At 41.1% G+C, this 20506-nt stretch overlaps 2 protein-coding genes across 12 annotated transcripts in view; both read left to right on the top strand.

The window, feature by feature from the left end:
- itpr1b (inositol 1,4,5-trisphosphate receptor, type 1b) overlaps nt 1-13112 on the top strand; it is a 131209-nt gene extending 118097 nt beyond the window's left edge. For all 11 annotated transcript variants that reach the window (XM_041979631.1, XM_041979620.1, XM_041979628.1 and 8 more), the window contains 2 exons: nt 9678-9839; nt 11925-13112. In XM_041979631.1, the coding sequence (XP_041835565.1) occupies nt 9678-9839; nt 11925-12011 (249 nt within the window). In that variant the 3' untranslated portion in view covers nt 12012-13112. The remainder of the gene's footprint in view (nt 1-9677; nt 9840-11924) is intronic.
- A 3465-nt stretch (nt 13113-16577) lies between these two features.
- LOC121636266 (class E basic helix-loop-helix protein 40-like) lies at nt 16578-19977 on the top strand. The gene is made up of 5 exons (XM_041979647.1): nt 16578-16936; nt 17024-17087; nt 17171-17278; nt 17604-17727; nt 17865-19977. Exons 1-5 carry the CDS (start codon nt 16860-16862, stop codon nt 18710-18712), a joined length of 1221 nt encoding a protein of 406 aa, XP_041835581.1. The 5' UTR covers nt 16578-16859; the 3' UTR covers nt 18713-19977.
- Nucleotides 19978-20506: the final 529 nt, after the last annotated feature.

The following is a 20506-nucleotide window of genomic DNA, read 5'->3' as shown; positions in this document are numbered from 1 at the left end:
AGCAGGTTAAAAGGTTTGACCAGGACAGATTCTTTTGTGGCTCGTCAGGATTTTGTGCTGTACTACATGTTCATTCTTCTGCCAGTTAATGGCAGAGGCATCGTCAAAAACAAGTGTATGGTGCACCTACAATGTGCAAGGATATGTTCTGAAAACTTACTTATTTCTCTTAAATTACTAAGGGTGTGTGTTTTGCAAACACAGACAACGGTCCACGTGGGCTTCAAAGACCTTGCATTCAGTGGCGAATCAGCTGTTTGTTGTGGTCTTTTTCTGAGGTTGAGCATCGCTTTGGTGCTTTCTGGCCCTGACATTTAGGTTTACAGGAGTTTGGTCAGAAATGATTATTGCAGTATTTCAGCTTTACCTGCTGGTGATGTGCAGAACATTTTCTACCTTTTTCAGTACTGAGACTGTGATACGTCGTCCCTCCTCTCTCTGCAGGTAGATTATCACCTCAGTCAGATGAATGGAGAGCGCTCCGTCATGATATGCTTCTAGCTTCTAGCAGCCATGCCTTTCTTTCATCATTACAGACACAAGTTTGCACATCACCACATGACAGACTCTCAGAACCTGGAAGAGGACGCTTCACTTTTTAAATGTTTATTATTAATAAAAGAGCAACAAAGCAGCCCAGGCTGGATCTGTATGCCTTTAGTCATTCAGCCTGCTGATGTTCAGCATCACCCGTAAAAACCAGTAAGAAATTAGCTGTTGATTATTGCAATAAGCTCATGGCATGCGAAGCATTAGAAAGCATTTTAACTGCCAAAGGAAAGCCCCGTTTTGGCAGTGGTTACTTCCCTGACGCACTTTTGCTTCTGTCACTTTGACAGTTGCTTAGCAGATTTAGCCCACTTTCCTGCTCATGTCTTCATCTGTTATACTTAGTCTTGTGAGGAACCACCTGACTTAGGATTAACCCCCCTCTCGTTGTCTCTGTGTCTCATTAACCTTGCACCCCGTAGAGCCAAACCAAAGCTTTCAAGGGTTGCTTTGTGACCAGCAGCTTTCTGGCTTAAGAAAGAGGGTTTGCATCGTGCAAAAGACCCTGATGACCTTATCAGGTGACTCAGCCATCTTTAACATTAACTGCAGTTTCTCTGTTAAAATATACTAATTATATAAATTGTAAAGTTTACGTTCCTAAATTGTCATTATGTGCAAAGACTACATTTTTAGATTATTTGTATTTGGTAAAGACAGGAAATGCAGGGACAAACAGCAGATGTATATAGATACAGACAGATGCACAAATATTTGCTCAAATACACAAAATGACTTATTTTAAGCTGTTTATTAAAATATATTCTAGTTGCAGTTACAAAAAAAAATATGGGCAAGAAATGCAGACCCTCAGCTTTAGAACAACTCATCTATTCAGTCCTTTTTCCATGAAGCTCAAAAGTAACGGGACACATTACCCTAACCATACACAAAGTGTTCACTTTTAATACTTTAACATTTCTGCATTCAATGCACGACTGAAGTCTAGACCCACGGATATTACCAAAGAAGGAGTTTCCTGTCTTCAGCTGTTTGTTTGTGGGTCTTTCTGCCTCTAGTTTTAATCTTCACTGAGGGAAATACAGCAAGATCAGGTTGAGATCAGGTGGCTGATTTTACCATAGCAGAAAAATTTCATTTGTTTTTTTTTTTTTTTTCTTTTAAAAACTCTGGCCTTGCATCGTTTGCATCGTACTCTAAGCGCTGTCCCTTCCCAGACAGCAGACATGTCTGGGCTGAATCCGGGCTCCTTTTAGCACTTATGGCTCAGTTACGGCACTGGCGAGTGTTGTGTGGGCCGCGTGCGGTCCAGAGGTCAGTTTTTGGCTTGGATTAAAGCTAGTATTTTGTGGGCCAGAAGTGGTTCTACCACAGAAAACCTTCCTTATGGCATTTTCCTTGTGGGCCACATGAGGTGGTCATGTGACTGAGTTTTGGAAGCTGCACTTAGATTTAGTCAAAGTCATAAAACCTGATCGGCCTGTGTTCAGGCTCTTTCAGTTGTGCACCTCCTGATAATAGTTGTCACTCCATCTTATCACTGTACTTACTGGTTAATTGGAAATCACCAGTTTATGAATATGGCTTCAGAGATGACCTCGTCTTTAGAGCCTATCCCAGCAGCTGTTAGGTGAGAGGTGGGGTACACCCTGGCGCGGTGGCGGCCTCCATGATCTGAACCCCACAACTGTTTCTTCATAGCAGCTTCAGGTCAGATATTTATTACTTTTAATATCTTTATTCTAAGAGACAGAAATTAGGGAGTTTGTGTAGGGGAGGGGGGCTGCTCTATTTGTGCATGTGTGTGGATGTCTATGTAACAGTGTGACAGAGATAATGAGTGTGTTTTTTTTTTGCTATGTTGCTTCCTTTGGTATGTGAAGGCTTGTTTTACTTTAATAATTAATATCTTTCCATGTAAAGTTTGTGCTGCCTTTAGTAGGAAAACGCTTTACAAATCAAATTGATTTGATTTAACTTAATGTGTGCATACATTGAGAGAACGTGCATGTAAACATGGGGAGAACATGTGTGTAAACATGGGGAGAACATGTGTGTAAACATGGGGAGAACATGTGTGTAAACATGGGGAGAACATGTGTGTAAACATGGGGAGTACATGTATGTAAACATGGGGAGAACATGCGTGTAATCATGGGGAGAACATGCGTGTAAACATGGGGAGAACATGCATGTAAACATGGGGAGAACATGCATGTAATCATGGGGAGAACATGCATGTAAACATGGGGAGAACATGCATGTAAACATGGGGAGAACATGCATGTAATCATGGGGAGAACATGCATGTAAACATGGGGAGAACATGTGTGTAGACATGGGGAGAACATGTGTTTAGACATGGGGAGAACATGTGTGTAGACATGGGGAGAACATGTGTGTAGACATGGGGAGAACATGTGTGTAAACATGGGGAGAACATGTGTGTAAACATGGGGAGAACATGTGTGTAGACATGGGGAGAACATGTGTGTAGACATGGGGAGAACATGTGTTTAGACATGGGGAGAACATGTGTGTAGACATGGGGAGAACATGTGTTTAGACATGGGGAGAACATGTGTGTAGACATGGGGAGAACATGTGTGTAGACATGGGGAGAACATGTGTTTAGACATGGGGAGAACATGTGTTTAGACATGGGGAGAACATGTGTGTAGACATGGGGAGAACATGTGTTTAGACATGGGGAGAACGTGTGTAAACGTGGGGAGAACATGTGTGTAAACGTGGGGAGAACATGCGTGTAAACATGGGGAGTACATGTATGTAAACATGGGGAGAACATGTGTGTAAACATGGGGAGAACATGTGTGTAATCATGGGGAGAACATACGTGTAATCATGGGGAGAACATGTATGTAAACATGGGGAGAACATGTGTGTAAACATGGGGAGTACATGCATGTAATCATGGGGAGAACATGCATGTAATCATGGGGAAAACATGCATGTAAACATGGGGAGAACATGTGTGTAAACATGGGGAGAACATGTGTGTAAACATGGGGAGAACATGCGTGTAATCATGGGGAGAACATGCATGTAATCATGGGGAGAACATGCATGTAAACATGGGGAGAACATGTGTGTAAACATGGGGAGTACATGCATGTAATCATGGGGAGTACATGCATGTAATCATGGGGAGTACATGCATGTAATCATGGGGAGAACATGTGTGTAAACGTGGGGAGAACATGCATGTAAACATGGGGAGAACATGTGTGTAAACATGGGGAGTACATGCATGTAATCATGGGGAGTAGATGCATGTAATCATGGGGAGAACATGCATGTAAACATGGGGAGTACATGCATGTAATCATGGGGAGTACATGCATGTAATCATGGGGAGAACATGTGTGTAAACGTGGGGAGAACATGCGTGTAAACATGGGGAGTACATGTATGTAAACATGGGGAGAACATGCGTGTAATCATGGGGAGAACATGCGTGTAAACATGGGGAGAACATGCATGTAAACATGGGGAGAACATGCATGTAATCATGGGGAGAACATGCATGTAAACATGGGGAGAACATGCATGTAAACATGGGGAGAACATGCATGTAATCATGGGGAGAACATGCATGTAAACATGGGGAGAACATGTGTGTAAACGTGGGGAGTACATGCATGTAATCATGGGGAGAACATGCATGTAATCATGGGGAGAACATGCATGTAAACGTGGGGAGTACATGCGTGTAATCATGGGGAGAACATGCATGTAAACATGGGGAGAACATGCATGTAATCATGGGGAGAACATGCATGTAAACGTGGGGAGTACATGCGTGTAATCATGGGGAGAACATGTGTGTAAACGTGGGGAGAACATGTGTGTAAACGTGGGGAGAACATGCAAACTGAAGCTGAGGTTTAAAGCAGGAACTTCCCAGCTGTGCGGCGCTAACCACTGCACCACGTGCAGCCCTGTTCATGCTGCTCAGCTGAAATTATACAATAGAAAGTCATTTTTTTTCGCAGGTCCTTTTCTGTTTTCTATTTTCTATGCCCTCTAGAGATATAAAAAGCAAATATAAAACATATTTGTCAAAAGTTACATGGAAATGAATTATTGATGAATATCCTGTTCTTCCAGCTGTATTTTATGTAAACACATGTGTTCCTCCAAAGTAAGCAATAACTTAAACAGAAATGCATCGTGTAAGGTTTTTGTTTTTTCCCCTCCGATCTAAATCGCTTCTCACCCACCGTGTTTCAGTTTATTTGATGCTACTGTAACGTGGAAGAAGTGGCAGGACAGAAGGGGGGTGTAGAAGTCAAACTGCTCTGACAATGACTGGGACTGACGTCAATAGTGGAGGCTTCTGGGTGAAATGTCACATCTAAAGTGTAAAAATATGATGCATATTCACGCTTGCTGCCCTTATTCTGACTGTCTGACACTGAAACACGTCCCTGCTCTTTGAGCACCTTCTACTTTTTCTTGTATTTCCCTTTTTTAAAGACGCATTTGCATATTTGTCAGTGCATCAGGTGGCTTGTGGTGTGACTGTGACGTTTTCTGTTGCTGTTTTAACCACATGGCATCCTGTTTCTCTGTTATGGCCCGTGCAGTTTTAATAATGAAAAGTGTGCTGATGTCATTTCTCTCGAAGCCAACGTTTTTGTCGTCTTAAATAACACTCAGGCTTATCAGTTTACTGGAAGAGCTTTCCTTTGTAACCGCTGGAGATGGAAAGAAAGCCAGGTTGCTGGTGGAAAAAGTCGTCAGTGGCACACGAGTGTCTCTTGACCGAATCAAGAACATCCTGAACGGGGAAATGTCCTCCGTTCCGTGGAGTTCAGAATGTTCTTGTGGGTTACAGAAAATGATCATAAAAACATTTATTGTTTTTGTATTTAAATGACACATTAAAGGTGGAATTTTGTTTAAAGAAAAACATGTTTTAATCAAGTTTCAATCAATAATAGAAAAAATGTCAGCATTTATTTATTCATATGAGTATAAACACTAAAACATAAACAGCGTTTTCAGCATTTAGACAACAACATATTATTAATATTTTCTACCACATTAACTTTATGTAATTGAACTGTTAATTTTGCTTGTAATTTAAAGAGTTTAACCAACTACAATGCATCTATTTTCACTCTTTCCAGAATTATTATACAGACCAACTAGTGAGTGTTCATTGCCTGAAGCGTCTTTTATTCAATCCAGCTTTATTTATAAAACACTTAAATGTAATTTAATGCAATAGTTGGTTAGAAACAACTGCACTGGACCAAAATGCTGTACAGACATTTCAAATAAAGCCACAAATAACAGTCAGTAAGAGCACAACATCAAATTAAATAAGTAAAAAAGATAAAACACATTAAAACAGCCCCACATCACAAAATCAAACATAAAATCAATTAAAACAACTAAAACAATAATAAATTAATAAGATCAGCATCTTACATGGTGTTAAATGCCAAATCGAAATGATCTATTATCTGATGTATCTTTTTATTATTAATATAAATCAATAAAGTTAATGAGAAATCAGGAGAATAAAGAAATGTGCTGTATTTCCATTATGTAGAAACCTTAAATTTAATCTGAAGACATATTTTTTATGCCTTACTCAAATTACTCAAGTTACTCAAATGGGTCAAATTACAAAGAAATAAATTATAAAATTCATTAAAATTATAAAAAATAAAAATAAAAATGTTGTGCTTGCAAATATATTCACAACTTTTGGTTTAAGGTCCTGAATTCAGATCTGGTATGGCCACAACTGTATTTACTTTTATTTATTATTTTATTTATTTTATTTATCAGGGGCAAAGCAAAGAAACTCAGAGGACACATAGAACTACTGGTGTTTTGCACATAGAGTTTATCGCGTTGAGCTTAATCACAACTCCTGTCCCATCATCAGAACTCATCGTCCCATCATCTCCGGATGTCACACAAGTACAGGTCAGGGGCAGATATAGTAAATAAATGAATGAATAAATAAATAGACTATGCAAAAGCTCTGAAGCAGTAATAAACACATTATTTAAAAAACAAAAGGACATGAATGGCCTGCCAAGAAAAAGTAAAATACTAAAACAGGTGAACCAGGTGAGAAGGGCATTAATCAGAAAGGTTTTTTTTTCTTGGTCTTAACCCTAAAAACTCCTCATTACTCCACAAAGATTACAAAGTCATTATTCTGAGAATCCCCTCCATGCAGCGAAGCACGGTGGTGGCAGCATCATGCTGTGGGGTCATGGTGGATTATTGTAAATGCAGGCAAAAAACTGTTTCAGTCTTCTAGAGAATTGAAACAAACCACTTATTTGAATTCTTGCTTGTGTTGTTCTTACTCTCACATGTAAGTCGCTTTGAATAAAAGCGTCTGCTAAATGACTGTAGAGCAGAATAGAATAGAATAGAAAAGAATAGAAACTGAATGTTGCTGTAGCTTCATGCTACTACAGCTGTGGAGAGCTGAGGGTGAGCAGGGTTGAAATCCAAAGGCCAAATTCACCTGAAGAGATTGGCCACAGTCGCTTTTACAAAAAGGGAGCGCTACAGAAAATGTAAAATATATAATGTAAATAATCATTTTAAAATATATCATAAAAATATTGCAGTGGTGAATATGCAAGCAGTACTTTGAATCTTTTTGTTTTTGTGTTTTTCTTCCTTTTAATTCTGCTTCTACTTCGGACTGTTTTTGTGTAAATGTACCATCCCAAATCAGGTCCATTTAAATAACAGAAGAGATTCATTATTTATGCACTTTATATTCCTAAAAAGTAGAATTGGGTCATTTCTCAGAACAGTGTAGGCTTCACTTGAAAACATGTTTAAAAAAAACAAAATAACAACAAAAGAAGCCTTTTAGCTCTGGAGCAACATTCTTTTAAAGATAAAGCATTCCTTATCTGATCTGTCACGCATGGTGGAGGGAGTATAATGGCATGGATGGTGCAGTTAAAGAACAAAATTAAGAGCACAGATCTCAGTTGTCTTGGTTTAGTTTTTACATGTGGAAATGGGCCACTAATGTTTGACCTCTGAAATGTATAAACATAATTTTACTGGTAAAAATGACCCAAAACATAATGAGAAGCTAGTTTCCTGTGGTTACCTGAACCACTGAGCATGTTTTCATCTGCTCTCTGACTTTGGTTACACAAACAGGAATCAGGAAAACTTTAGCAAAGTATTAGGAAGTTGTGGATACCTGCAGGTTCAACAGCTTGGACTGGGGTGAAAAGTCTCACTAAGCGGAATAACAACTCTTCCTAACTGCATGCATGTTGGGGAAGACGGGCAGACAGTCGAGGTAAACACAGCCTTCATCACTTGTCATTCAGGAAGTGGAACATGTTCACAAACGTCCTCTCCTCCTCTCAGAATGAGTGTGCACGCCTCATCTTAGTGTTGTGTGATTCCCCTCTGGCTGCTGTCTGACCTGGGACGGGTTTGTGGTGAGCACGGCCACCTCACTTGCCCCACCGTCCCCGAATCAACCACTGAAACCTGGGGACTTTTTCAGCCTCTTTCTTTGGCACTGCACGGTGACCACAGCGGCTACGCTGCATCCTCTTTTCGTTCATGCAGCTTCAGGACGAATTCTGGGCTGATTGAGGACATGACAGAGCCGTGAATGCTGGCTTATGAAGAATTAAACTTAGACGCATTCACATGACTTTGGCATATTTTTAAGATAAGGATAATGGCAGCATGTGTTAGTCAAGTGCCAGAGGAGGTAGAGGCGTGAAAGAATGTAACCGAGCTGCCTGCAGGCATGTTGACAGCAACTTCTGGACGGGCGCTGCGAATCATGCCCCTTCTGCATCAGTGAAATAAGTTAGCCTAATTTTATTAGTTTCTATAAATATCCCTTGTTATCAAATAGTACTTTTCATTTAATTTTGCAGCTTCTAATAACTGGAACCAGTACAGAATCTAAAACTTGGCTCATTTATTCCTTTTCCCTGTTTTACAAGCGTATTGCATTAAATAATCTGCTTCCTGCTCCGAATGTTTGCAACCGTTGTTTTATTACACCTTTCTCGTTTTATGAAACTTTATATTTAATATTTTGTAATATGACTCGCTGTTTTTAGCTGTCGTCATTGTAAATGAGAACTGGTTCTTGACTTATCTGGTTAAATAAAGGTTAATGCTAATTAATGCTGTGATCCTAACAGTTTCTGAATTGCTGGAGAAAAAAGTTCACTATATATAGAATTAGAAATTAGGATTTTAATGGAAATTGTGTCTCATTTTTTTATTCCATGTAGTGATTTTTATTTATTTTCTTTATTGGGTAAATTCACTCCTCTCACTGGGCCAAACCAAATATGACCTTGCAGCTCTTACCTGTCAGTCATCAACAACCACACCTTCCATTTCAGGAAAATGTTTTCAGCCATGGTTTCCAATAGCAAAACTGTTCTCAAAGCACATTTTTACTACCCGTGTGTGCATTTAAAAGAAAAGAAATCATTGAAAATGTTTACTTCAGAGATATATATTAAAAATGAATTGTCAAACCCTGAGGCGACACCAGTTCGACAGAAATAAATGGCATTAATGGTGTCGGTCATGTTACGCTGTGGTTCCCTCTTTCAGGGAATAATACACCGAAAATGAAATAAGCAACTTGCATCCGTGTGCGTGATTGGTGAAATGTGTCATCTGCAGCTGACAGGAGCATTTAAGTGCTGCGTGTTAATCTCAGCGCTGCATGAAAGAGGAAGTTTCTGCATCCGTTTGTAGGAAGTTTGCCAGTGTATTGGGCGTATGGAAAAACTAGGTGCAACATGAACTATGGCCAGTGAGTGGGCCGCCGGTTTTGAGTGATTTCAAGAATGTCTCTGTATCTCATGTGATTCTAATATGGAAAGTCCCACCATGAGTAGTTTGATTGAAATCACTGCCACAGCCTGAAGAGACTAAACCAGCCTGAGATAAAAAAATCTAAATCAAATAGAGATTGATGCCATTTGTGCTGCATTAAGAAGCACTTTTGACTTATTTAATTAATCAAATTTAGCGTGAAAATGAGTAACTTCCTAGAAAATGTACAGCAAATTGAAGAGAACGTCACTAAGGGGACATCAGTCCATCTCATTATGTCATGATGTGACCTAAAGAGGCATATTACTGTTTTCCAGGAGCACAACTTGGACTGGTTTCCACGGATGCGGGCCATGTCGCTGGTCAGCAGCGACGCGGATGGAGAGCAGAATGAAATCAGAAACCTGCAGGAGAAGCTGGAGTCCACCATGAAACTGGTGACCAACCTCTCGGGCCAGCTGACCGAGCTCAAAGAACAGGTTGGTCTGGACCAAAGTAAAATGTCTGTCACCTCCTGATGGGGAAGGAAGCAGCAAGCGGAACGAGAGCCGTGCACGGCTTATCTCGCGCTCCGCTCGTTGCCCTTTCAGATGCAAAGTTTACTGAATACTAAAGGTGATGAGTCATAGTTCACAGCACATCATTTATGAACAACTCATCTTTACTTCCTGCGGACTTGATCAAATCAAATCAAACTTTATTTACACAAAGTGCTTAACATGATAAAAAAAATCATGCATATTAAAATAAAACAAACCTTCACACCAAAACAGGTAACATAGCAATTAAAAAAACAACACACTCATTAAAGTTTCTTTCACACACACACATACACACACACACAAATTCTGCACAAACATGACTCCCTAATTTCTGTCTCTAAACTGAATGTAGGTATTAAATACTAAAAGTAATAAACATCTGGCATGATGCTGCCTTGAGGAAACAATATCATGGGGATCTGTCCACACCAGGAGCCAGTCCTCACCCATGTCCACAGAGGCCACCGCCACGGCAACCACCCAGATCAGGGCAGGCTGGGCTCCACCCCGCAGACGTAAGGCTGCAATGCAGGACCCCGGTCACCCAGACAAGTGCGATCACCGTGGTAACAACCCCAGCGTGGACGGTCCGCATGAGGAAAACACTGGAGTAAAAACAAAAATGAAATAACCTTCACAAACGATTAGAGCAACTGAGAGCAGCAATAATAAAACTTCACATAAAGGACTTCATTGTCTGTCGGTCAACCCTTTGAAGCCCGAACCAAGAAAAAATGGGGAAAAAATTCTCATTTTTTTTATCAGAAGTCTTTATTTGGCCCTTTAACAAAATGTAAAAAAAAAATCATTAAAAAACAAACAAAATTAAAATTACCGTTTATCACCATGTGATATGTCAAAATGTTGTAGTGCAAAATGTGTCCACCAGGGGGCAGAATACAAGTATCAGCTTGTGTTAACAGGGTTGCGAGCAAAGTTTTTACCATAAAGTGATGCAGAATGCCTCAGAAACTGTATGTGTTAAACATGAAACATGTGGCATTAAAGGGTTAATATTGGAGGGTTTTTTGCATGCGATATATATTGATCGATGTATTTAACTTAAAACTTTGTTTTTTGAAATAGCAGAATTAGCAACTAAATATCTGCTATTTTTTAACTTGCTGAGAAATGAAGGAAAATTTAGCTGACATTGCGTATAAATACGGCGACTGTTGCTGCAATCCACAAGTTCTAGTAAACAGATTTGTTAAAAATGTCTTTACCCTGGAAATGAGAACTATCTAAGAGGAAGCGAATGTCTCAGACATTTTGACCCAGACAGGGGGAAATGATTATAGTGTGGCTGAAAGCTGTGAAGAACACAAACGTCAGTCACATTTCCCTCCAGATTCAACAAAAATACCTGCTTTGGTTTATTTATGTATTTTTTATTAAAGCACAGTTTTAAAAGTCTGCTTCGAGAATGACGATGAATTAAACAACTTTCTAAGGAACAAATTGGTAAATTGTGTTGCGAGCGCTCTGTTATCAGGTCAGTCTGCAGAAAATTGGTTAAGTCAGGGAATTATACTGCAGAAAAGGGTTGAAACTGAGTTTAAAATGTCCACTTTCCTCCAACACACCCTCGATGCAGAATAATTTCTCCTGGAACACTCATTGCAGGACCACTTTGTCTTCTCACTTTTAATATTGTTGTGTTTCAGTGCTGCGGTGCAGATCGCTACATGATGTTAAGTAAAATGAATTCTTTACAGAAAACTCATTCTTCTTCCTGCTGGTGTAAAGGTTACCGTCTGTGTTATGACTCACAGCCTTATTGATCTCTGAAATTTCTACCGATAAAGTTTCAGAATGAGTGCTTTGTATTCAGTTGCTTTCATCTGGAGACTCAGTAAGGTGCATGACGAGGATTTCTGAAGAATCGGTTTCATTTGATCCGTGTGCAAAGTCAACCGAAGCGGCGCAGACTGAGCCTGAGAGAAGCCGCTGTGTCCGTACGTTCTGTAGCGGAGGATGTATGTGGCTCTATTAACGATCTGGTCTCTGTGTGGTCTTCAGATGACAGAGCAGAGGAAGCAGAAGCAGCGGATCGGCCTGTTGGGACACCCTCAGCACATGAACGCCAACCCCCAGCAGCCTGCATAAAGGTCCAGCAGAGACCTGAAGCAGCTCGGCCTCGGCTCGGTGTCTGGACGAAGCGTGCGGTCCTCGCGGCAAGGCTGCACGCCATGTGTGATGTAACTTAAAACCGGTAGGGAAACACTGTAATATAGGTAGTCATAAGGCAACGTGTAGCTCTACCCCACGCAGGTGTTGCTGCCGACGGCAACACTCACCCACCTCGTTCGTTCAGCTCCGTTAGAACTGATGCCAAATGTTTTCCATGTAGAAATAAATTGGATTTCTCAACACATGGCCTTTAATGGTTGAACTTGAAACATGTTGACTGGACTGGAGGAATTTGTTCCTTTTTATTTATTGAAGGTTTTCTATTTATACTCCTGGCATCATGAGCAGTATTTAATGTCTTATTTTTGTACGCTGTGCAATATATCGACTTAAATATGCAACTTCACTGGTGTGTAAATTCAGTTCCGTCTCATTTAAAGCCCCCGGGCTGTAGTTTGGTCTCCTCTTTATTGTCTCTAGATAAATTAGGAAGTTGTGGGCTTTCTATTCTTACACAAAAATATAGATAACATAATTACTTTATTCTATTATTTCTTGACAATGCACGTACTTAAGTCAGCTTCACTCAGTAGAGATAGAATTGTGTGTGAGAGCAATATAAACAGGTCATTTATTCCACTTGTGTAAATCAGAGGCTCATATCTCAGTTCTAACTTACATTTCAGGGGAAATTAGCTTTCTTATTTAACTTGGCTGTAAAGGACAATTAAATCTGTGTTTTAAACTGTCCTCAGTGTTGTCACGGTTTGCTCAGGAGGTGTGTAATTTACCCAGTAATAAACTAGTGTCATTTCATTCTTTTCTCTGGACTTTCTCCGTTTGTGCCTGTTTCCAGTCTGCTGAGCCACCTTTATGTTAAAGTTTATTCTAACATTAAAGTTATTTTCATTCCATGGATAGTTTTTCTTTCTTGGACTATGTGTACAGTTTGTTGCTTACCTTTGCTTTTGTATAATAAAATAAGAAACTTATTCAAGAATGTTAAGATTAAACAAACCTGAGCAATGTCCATTTGTATATCAAAGTAGAATTATTTATTAAACTTGATGTAATTAACCTTTTCCTCTTGCCCTGTTTTTATTGCTATTGCCTTAAAGATCACTATGAAATGATTCATGTGCTTTTAAAAGATTTAAGTGTCTCTAGAAGTGTTAGAGACTCGTGCACTTGCACTTCGTGTAAAATGACTCATTTCTGTTAAACTCAGGAACCGTCATGTTCAACAGGTTTTGACTTTCACTCGTCTGAAGACAGAATATTCTTGATGGTGGGAGGAAAATGTTGGTCATCAGAGTCCACCTGAGCAGGATGGGTGCAAATCTTCCCCCGTGCCCTCGTGTGAAGCTGGACCAGCAGGTTATAGACACGCGTTCTGGTCCGACGTCTTAATGCCTATAAAATGTTTCAAAAGGAAATCACCCCATTCTCGTATGTGCTCTATTTGGATTCATCCCTGAATTTCACCCCCTCAAAGGTAAAGTCGGTGCAGTTACAGAATTTATTGTTGTAACTCAAGACGTCTCATCCTCCAGCCCTGAAAAACACACCAGGACTCCCAGCATTTTCTGAAACTTACCCTTAAAGGCTCCTTGCAAAATATGAGGAGCCTTGGACCCCCTTCCTGGAATATTACAACAGCTTACAGATACCAGCTAGTTATCCTGACCAGTGGTTGGACGTATCTGCGGTAGGGGTTGTGGGACAGGGTCAGGCATTAAGTCCACATAATGCAGCAGCCTTTTTTTTTTTTTACCTGCAGGTAATGAAAACAAACATGTTTGTTTTCTTTCGCTGCAAACATTTTTACTTCCAGGTTGCAAAGAAGAACTATGAGGATTTTTCTTTCCTCTCTGTCATCAAATCAATTTGAAACAACTGCCTGGACGTGCACGCTGCTCACAGCTACAAAATTCGGCCGTTCCTGACGTCATTTTCCAGGACAGAAAATGAACTGCGTCACAGTTAATCTGCTGGATTTCAGAGAAACCACGTGTGTTGATTGGAAATGGTCCTGAGTTGATTGACACCAGCGACCCTGCAGAGTGGAATCACTCGGTTTGATGTTGTTTCCTCATCAATTAGGAACTTTCCAGAAGTCACGTTAATACCAAAAGTTCATCAAGTTGGTCTTTGTGACACGATCCTGACCTTCCTGGCCTTCTTTCTAAAGAAGCACACAGGAGCCATTTTCCACCAATTTTAGCTAAATATTTGTTTTAATTATTAATAATTTAATCAGCACTAAAATGTAAGCTAACAAGATTTTAAATTCCTAATAATGTTCCTCACAAAGTTATCACAGCTTGTACTGTCTGGAGATGAAATGGAGACGTAACCTCCAGGAAGCTAGAAGCTAATGCAAGTTTAAAAATGAAGAACAAGCTGTCGTCTCTAAATTTGCTTTCATGCGTCCTGACTGCCTTTCTGCAGCTCTGGAAGGAAATGTTTGCATCAAACTTGTAAAGGATAATGTTAATTAAAAAAAACTTAATGGATATAACTTAAATATCTTGTTAATAATGTAATAATAAATAATAAATGCAGGGTCTGCTACTGATTTATAAAAAGAAATATATGATTGCATCCATCTTTTGATCATAAGCGGAATAAATGCAAACAGTCGTAGTTCTGCTTGAGTTCCCGTTTGTTCCATATAAGTTGTCTTTTTCTATACAAAATTCAAAACCATCAGAAGATTTAGGTCTTCTAAACTTAAAAGAATCCAATTGTGAGTTTGCAGCATCGCCGCCTACAGTTTTTGCTCCGATAGAGACCCAGAACAGGCCGTTAGGACCCATCTGGAGGATGAGGATGAAGAAGATTTTAACCATGTAAGTGCAGTTACGCCCCAGTAGACCTGCTTATGCACTGCCGTGGTATGCATGTAAAAACGTTCGGGACACACCGACCATGTCACCTGTTACTCTTCTTCTTATATGTGTTAAATTAATTACATAAATATATATAAATATAAATACATTATTGATAACAACCTCTGGTCATTTCATCATCTTATAATGGACCAGTAATGATGATAATATTCACTATCAATATCTCCTTAAAGAATATATGTTTGCCACAGAGTTATATAGTAATAATAATCCTACTAACCACAATAAAAGTAGGCTAATAATGACAGCAATACCAATATAGTAAATCCATAAGCTTTCAATAATCTATTAGAATGGTGGAGTCATGCAGTAATAATAACAGTAATAGTTATACCACTTAATTCCACCCCAAACACATGATGCTATTATATAGTAGTAGGTTAATATCAATAATATTCAGCACATATATATTAGTATATGTTAGTAGTAGTCGTAGTAATCCTGCTGTTTCTGAGTACCTACATTTATAAACCAGTCTGGTCCAAAGTTTGACCCACAAACAAACTTTTTCTGGTGCTTTTCACCAGGTGCCTTTTGAACATTGTGTTACTAAATAAATGGCCCCCTCCTTTAATCTGTGCTGTGATGTTAACCAGGTCCTGGAGTTTTAGTAAAAGTAGTTTGTTCCTGATAACCGACTCTGTCCTGGTTAGTAATAAAAAGAGGGAGTAAAGTTTATTTTTAGATCCTCTGAGGTAGAATTCGTTATTCAACTTTTCCTCTTCTTTCCACTCCGTGGCCTGGTCTGCGGCTGTTTCTATAAATAGCGCGTCCGCTTCGGGACGTCGGCGGCTGGAACCGACCGACCCGTCGGTCACTCCCGGTTGTCTGGCCGCTGACGTCACCGGCTTCCCGGCTGCCGTCCATGAGGAGCTCAACGTGACCGTCGGCTGGGTACAGCACTCCCAGGTTTAATCAGCACAGCGCGGGGAGGAAAAAGAAAAAGCGTTAATGTTCCGCTACAGCGGCGCTGCCATCCTGCCGCAGGCGCACGTGCAGCACAGCGAGCTGGTACAGAACATAAATACACAAGTCCACTGTGCTCGTGTGAGCCCGGCACGCGCCACAGTGTAGGATTGCACAGTTAACCACAATAAAGCAAAAATGCTTCGGACAAACACATATTTTATTATTTTTATCAGCATAAAAGCTCGAGGGAAATAAGTGTTAAATTATTCTAAACGCATCGAGCGAGCACCAGTTTCCCACCTATTACCTCTCTTTAGTTTGCTTTTTCAATCTTAAACTTATACGTTTTTTTCTGTAATATAAGTTTATTGTGACCACAAGGTTTTTCATGTCTATTACTTTCTGACAGCAAAACATTTAATAACAAATCAGCTCGTTTCCAAATCTTAATTATTCAGCTTGATGCTAATTAATTAGCCAACTATTTTTCAATACGTGTCCCTGAGAAGTTAAAGAGCCGTGCAGCATGAAGCCAAACTGCTGCTCCACTTCCCCTCGCTGTAAACACGGCTCAGCCTCGCGCCGGAGCGTGGTGGTACACGAGACTCGGCCCCCGTGGAGGAGTACTACAGAAGTGGGCTGGACTTCAGCAGCAGGTGGAGGAGGGGGCGAGGAGCTGAAAGCGCCGTCCAACACGTGAGCCTCATGTGACGGAGTCTGCTCCGCGAGCCCAGAGACGTGCCTGCAGTCACAGGGTTTATTTAACACGTAGCCAGGATCCCACCCAGCTCTCACACATTGAGTCGGGCGTGGAGCTCCCAAGTCATTCTGCCGCGCGCGGACCTCAGGCTGACAACACGCCACTTCCACTCACAACCAGGAGACTCGCACGGGAACAAGTCTTATATAGAAATATATATTTTGAGGCTTGTCTGTTTTGAGGCATATCTGGAGTCCTCTGGACACTTTGAGGCATTTTTATTCGTGTCTTTGTCCAAGCGTCATGGAGAGGATTACAAGTGCGCAACCACCTCCTTACGTGCCGAAACACCCACCAATGGATATAGCTGACATGCACGGGTAAATAGAAACCTGTTCTATTTAATCCATCTCTGTGTAGAACTTCACATCGAACCTCTGAATAATATTTTTATCTTCTTTCCAAAGAATGGACTTTCCACTTTATGTGTTCAAACCCAGGAGAGGCTCAAAGCGCGTGGACGAGTGCAAGGTCAGTTCAGCTTGTAAATGCATGGCATTCCTGTTTTAAAAAGTTGAAATTGTGCAGCCTGAACACGTGTTTAAACCCTCCAGGAGACGAACAAGCTGCCGCACCGGCTGATCGAAAAGAAGAGACGTGACAGAATCAACGAGTGCATCTCCCAGCTGAAGGACCTGCTGCCAGAACATCTGAAGCTCACAGTGAGTATTATCTCCTAGATATGGCATGTCTGTTCAGAGCCAAAGAAACAGAGACATCACATGGTTCCTCTGAGCTGTTTGTTTACACCAAACTATTGATTCAGTTCCAAGAATAGTTTGCCACCAAAGAGAGATTAGATCAAACTTTTGTCTTTTCAAGTTTGACTCTGTTCTAAATAAAATAATTTAAACAGATTTTGAAGTAAATGATTTTGTCTACATGGATTTCATGGTTTCCCGGTCCTGACGCCTCGCCCTCTGTTCAGCTGCAGAATGTGTTACATAAGTAAGATCAACATGTTTATCGAAGGTCTTCCTGTTTTAGACGCTGGGTCATTTGGAGAAAGCCGTGGTGCTGGAGCTCACGCTCAAGCATGTGAAAACCCTGAGTGCTGTCCTGGAGCAGCAGCAGAAGAAAATCATGGCGCTACAGAAGGACCTGCAGATCAGTGAGTTGGATTTTTGATGTGGGAGATTTTAATGGAGCATGTGTAGGTTCAGCAGTCTGGTGTGTTTATTAGAACTAATTCAAGTAAAACTTCAGGAAATTAGATTTAATGTTTATTTGGTGGCTCTAATCATCCAGGTGATCATGCAGGGGACAGCACAGAATCCAGTGAAGAGATGTTTCGCTCTGGTTTTCATCTGTGTGCAAAAGAGGTCCTCCATTATCTGTCCAGCCAAGAGAGCAGCAGGGACCTGACCCCTTCCCACGTCATCAGTCACATTCAGAAGGTCGCGGCTGAAGTGCTGCAGCATCATAGCGACCCACAGCCGGACGAGTCCACCCTTCAAGCTTCAGAGAAGGTGAATAAACCAGCCGGACAGCCTGCCAGGTCCTCAGACGTCCCTGCCAAGAACTGTGTCCCAGTCATTCAAAGGACTTACCAGCATGGGACAGGGGAGCAGAGCGGTAGCGACACAGACACTGATAGCGGCTACGGCGGCGAGCACGACAAGCCCAAAGCCCGGTGGTCGCAGAGCCACGGGAGGGAGGAGGAGCTCAAGAACCCTGTGTCTGAGCGGACGGCCGTCAAGGAGGAGGGTGACGAGCCCCGGGCCAAGAGGTCAAGATCAGACTCCTCTGAGGATGAGGTGCTCTCTGTTCACGCAGCAGGAGCTCCAGGCAGTTACATGAGCTTCTCCCCCAACCAGCCGCCATTCTGTCTCCCCTTCTACCTCATCCCCCCCGCAGCTGCAGCGGCGGCGGCGTATCTCCCAATGCTGGAGAAGTGCTGGTACCCAGGGGGCATGCCGGTTATGTACCAGGGCATGAACGGCTCTGGAACAAGCCTGCCCCCAGAGACACTGCCCTCTTGTCTGATGTCCCCACGAGCAGGGTCCCCAGGACCCCAGCAGAACCCAGTGGACTCCTCCTCTCTCCACAAAGCTTTAAAGCAGGTCTCTCCTTTGAACTTGGAAACCAAAGACTGAGCAGATCTTCTGTCAGAATCTTCTCCTTTGAATGTTGAATGGAGTGTAAATCAGCAAACTGGTGAGCCGACAAAGCAGAGCAGTAGTTCAGCCCCCAGAGCACGCTGACCCTAGAGCAGAACCCGTCCTGGTCACCAGACCCTGAACTGGAACAGGGCAGCGAGCAGTACCCTGGTAAAGGCTCAGTTCACACCTGTTGCATGACTCATGGTGAAGGTGGTCTGTTTAAAAAGTGCACAAGTGATTGTAAGGATATTTTTTTCTTGTTTTTATTCACTGAACCTGTTGTTGAATGTCAGAGAAACCCAGAATGTAAAGTTCCTGCCTCCAAAACTATTGGGACCTACCACTCTGTATGAATGTAAAGATTGTAAAGAAAAAAGCCCCCGTAGATGCTGCTTGAATTATTATTATTATTATTATTATTATTGTTATTATTATTATTATTATTATTGCTGTAGATCTGCGGATGGAGGATCTACCGTCAGTGTTTGTTGCTCCTGTAACTGCAACAAACTATTATTTCGACGAGAACGTTCAAAGTAATTTATCAGAGTTAATCCGACCGGTTCATGTTAACCAGAGGTTTCCTGACAGGCGTAGCTCCTCCACCCTTCGGTTCTGGCGTAGCTCCTCCAGTCTTCGGTTCTGGCGTAGCTCCTCCACCCTTCAGGTGTAGCTGAATAAACGCAGGAATTCATGTTCAGCGTGTTCGGGTGTCGTCAGTGTTCCGGAGGTGTTGAAGCATTATGTGGCCGTACACGCTTTACAATTTAATTTGTGACTGTTTGTTTTTTAGATGAACTTCCTGTGAAGTAATGTCTCGTAATTCTTTTCATTGTCCTTTAATTTAATTTTTAAATTTTTTTTTGCTTATACTACTTGTACATCTCTATTTTTGATACATGACCTCGAGGTGTATCTGTACAGCTGCCAGAGGAAGGATGAGGCAGCAGTTTGCTGAATGCAGTGTGTAGATTTGCATCTTGCCCACAAGTCACCAGTCAAGGTTCGGCCTGATCTTAGCTCATGCTGTTGCCTTTACCTGCTTCACACTGATGCAACGAAAGCAGGAGCTTTAAAGGAATTTGCTGTAATTGTTTTTAGCAGAGCATGAATGTAAAGTTCAAAGAAAAATAATAGTTTTGTATAGAAAGAGGTACTCTGGATTTTTATTTTGCAATGTAACACATGGCTGTACATATTTTGTATATAAAGTATTATTGATATATATTAAGATATTAATAAAGACTTTTTTTCCTCTCTGTGGAATTTGTGTCTGACTGCCTGTTGGCTTAAACGTGTTGCAGCCGGCCAACTTGACAAGCCCTCATAACACACACTTACATAACGCTTACATAACCCATAAAGCTGCACAGCCTCTGTGTATCAATGGCATGTCTTAGATTACATGCTGTAAACATGTTCTAACGAATTTCTAAGCTTACAAAGGAGATTATACGCTACTTTCATTCATTTATTGTTGTAATTTGAAGCTTGACAAACACTGATAGCACAGGAAGCATTTGCTGACTTCACTGCCACAATATCTACTTGCTGGTTTTAAACCTTAAAAATCACTTATGTTTGAGAAAAAACATAAATTCAAAAATGACCTTGGGTTTTTCTTGTGGTCTAACAAGGAATTGGTCTTGTTGTTTATCTGTGACAAGAGATGTGGCTGGCACGACCTCAGTGGAAATTTAATTTGAGGTTGTGAGGCCTCAGAAAGGATGCCGTCTTTGATGTACTTTCATATTTAATGATAATGGAATACAAGTTGACACCAACCTT

Source organism: Melanotaenia boesemani, chromosome 3 (genome assembly GCF_017639745.1).
Source record: "Melanotaenia boesemani isolate fMelBoe1 chromosome 3, fMelBoe1.pri, whole genome shotgun sequence".
Classification (NCBI taxonomy): domain Eukaryota; kingdom Metazoa; phylum Chordata; class Actinopteri; order Atheriniformes; family Melanotaeniidae; genus Melanotaenia; species Melanotaenia boesemani.
This window is presented reverse-complemented; position numbering and strand designations above follow the sequence as displayed.

Coding starts and splice junctions, on each gene's coding strand:
- LOC121636266 (XM_041979647.1), top strand. CDS start 16,860: ATGGAGAGGATTACAAGTGCGCAACCACCTCCTTACGTGCCGAAACAC. Junction 16,937..17,023: donor GATATAGCTGACATGCACGG/GTAAATAGAAAC, acceptor TTCTTTCCAAAG/AATGGACTTTCCACTTTATG. Junction 17,088..17,170: donor AGCGCGTGGACGAGTGCAAG/GTCAGTTCAGCT, acceptor TAAACCCTCCAG/GAGACGAACAAGCTGCCGCA.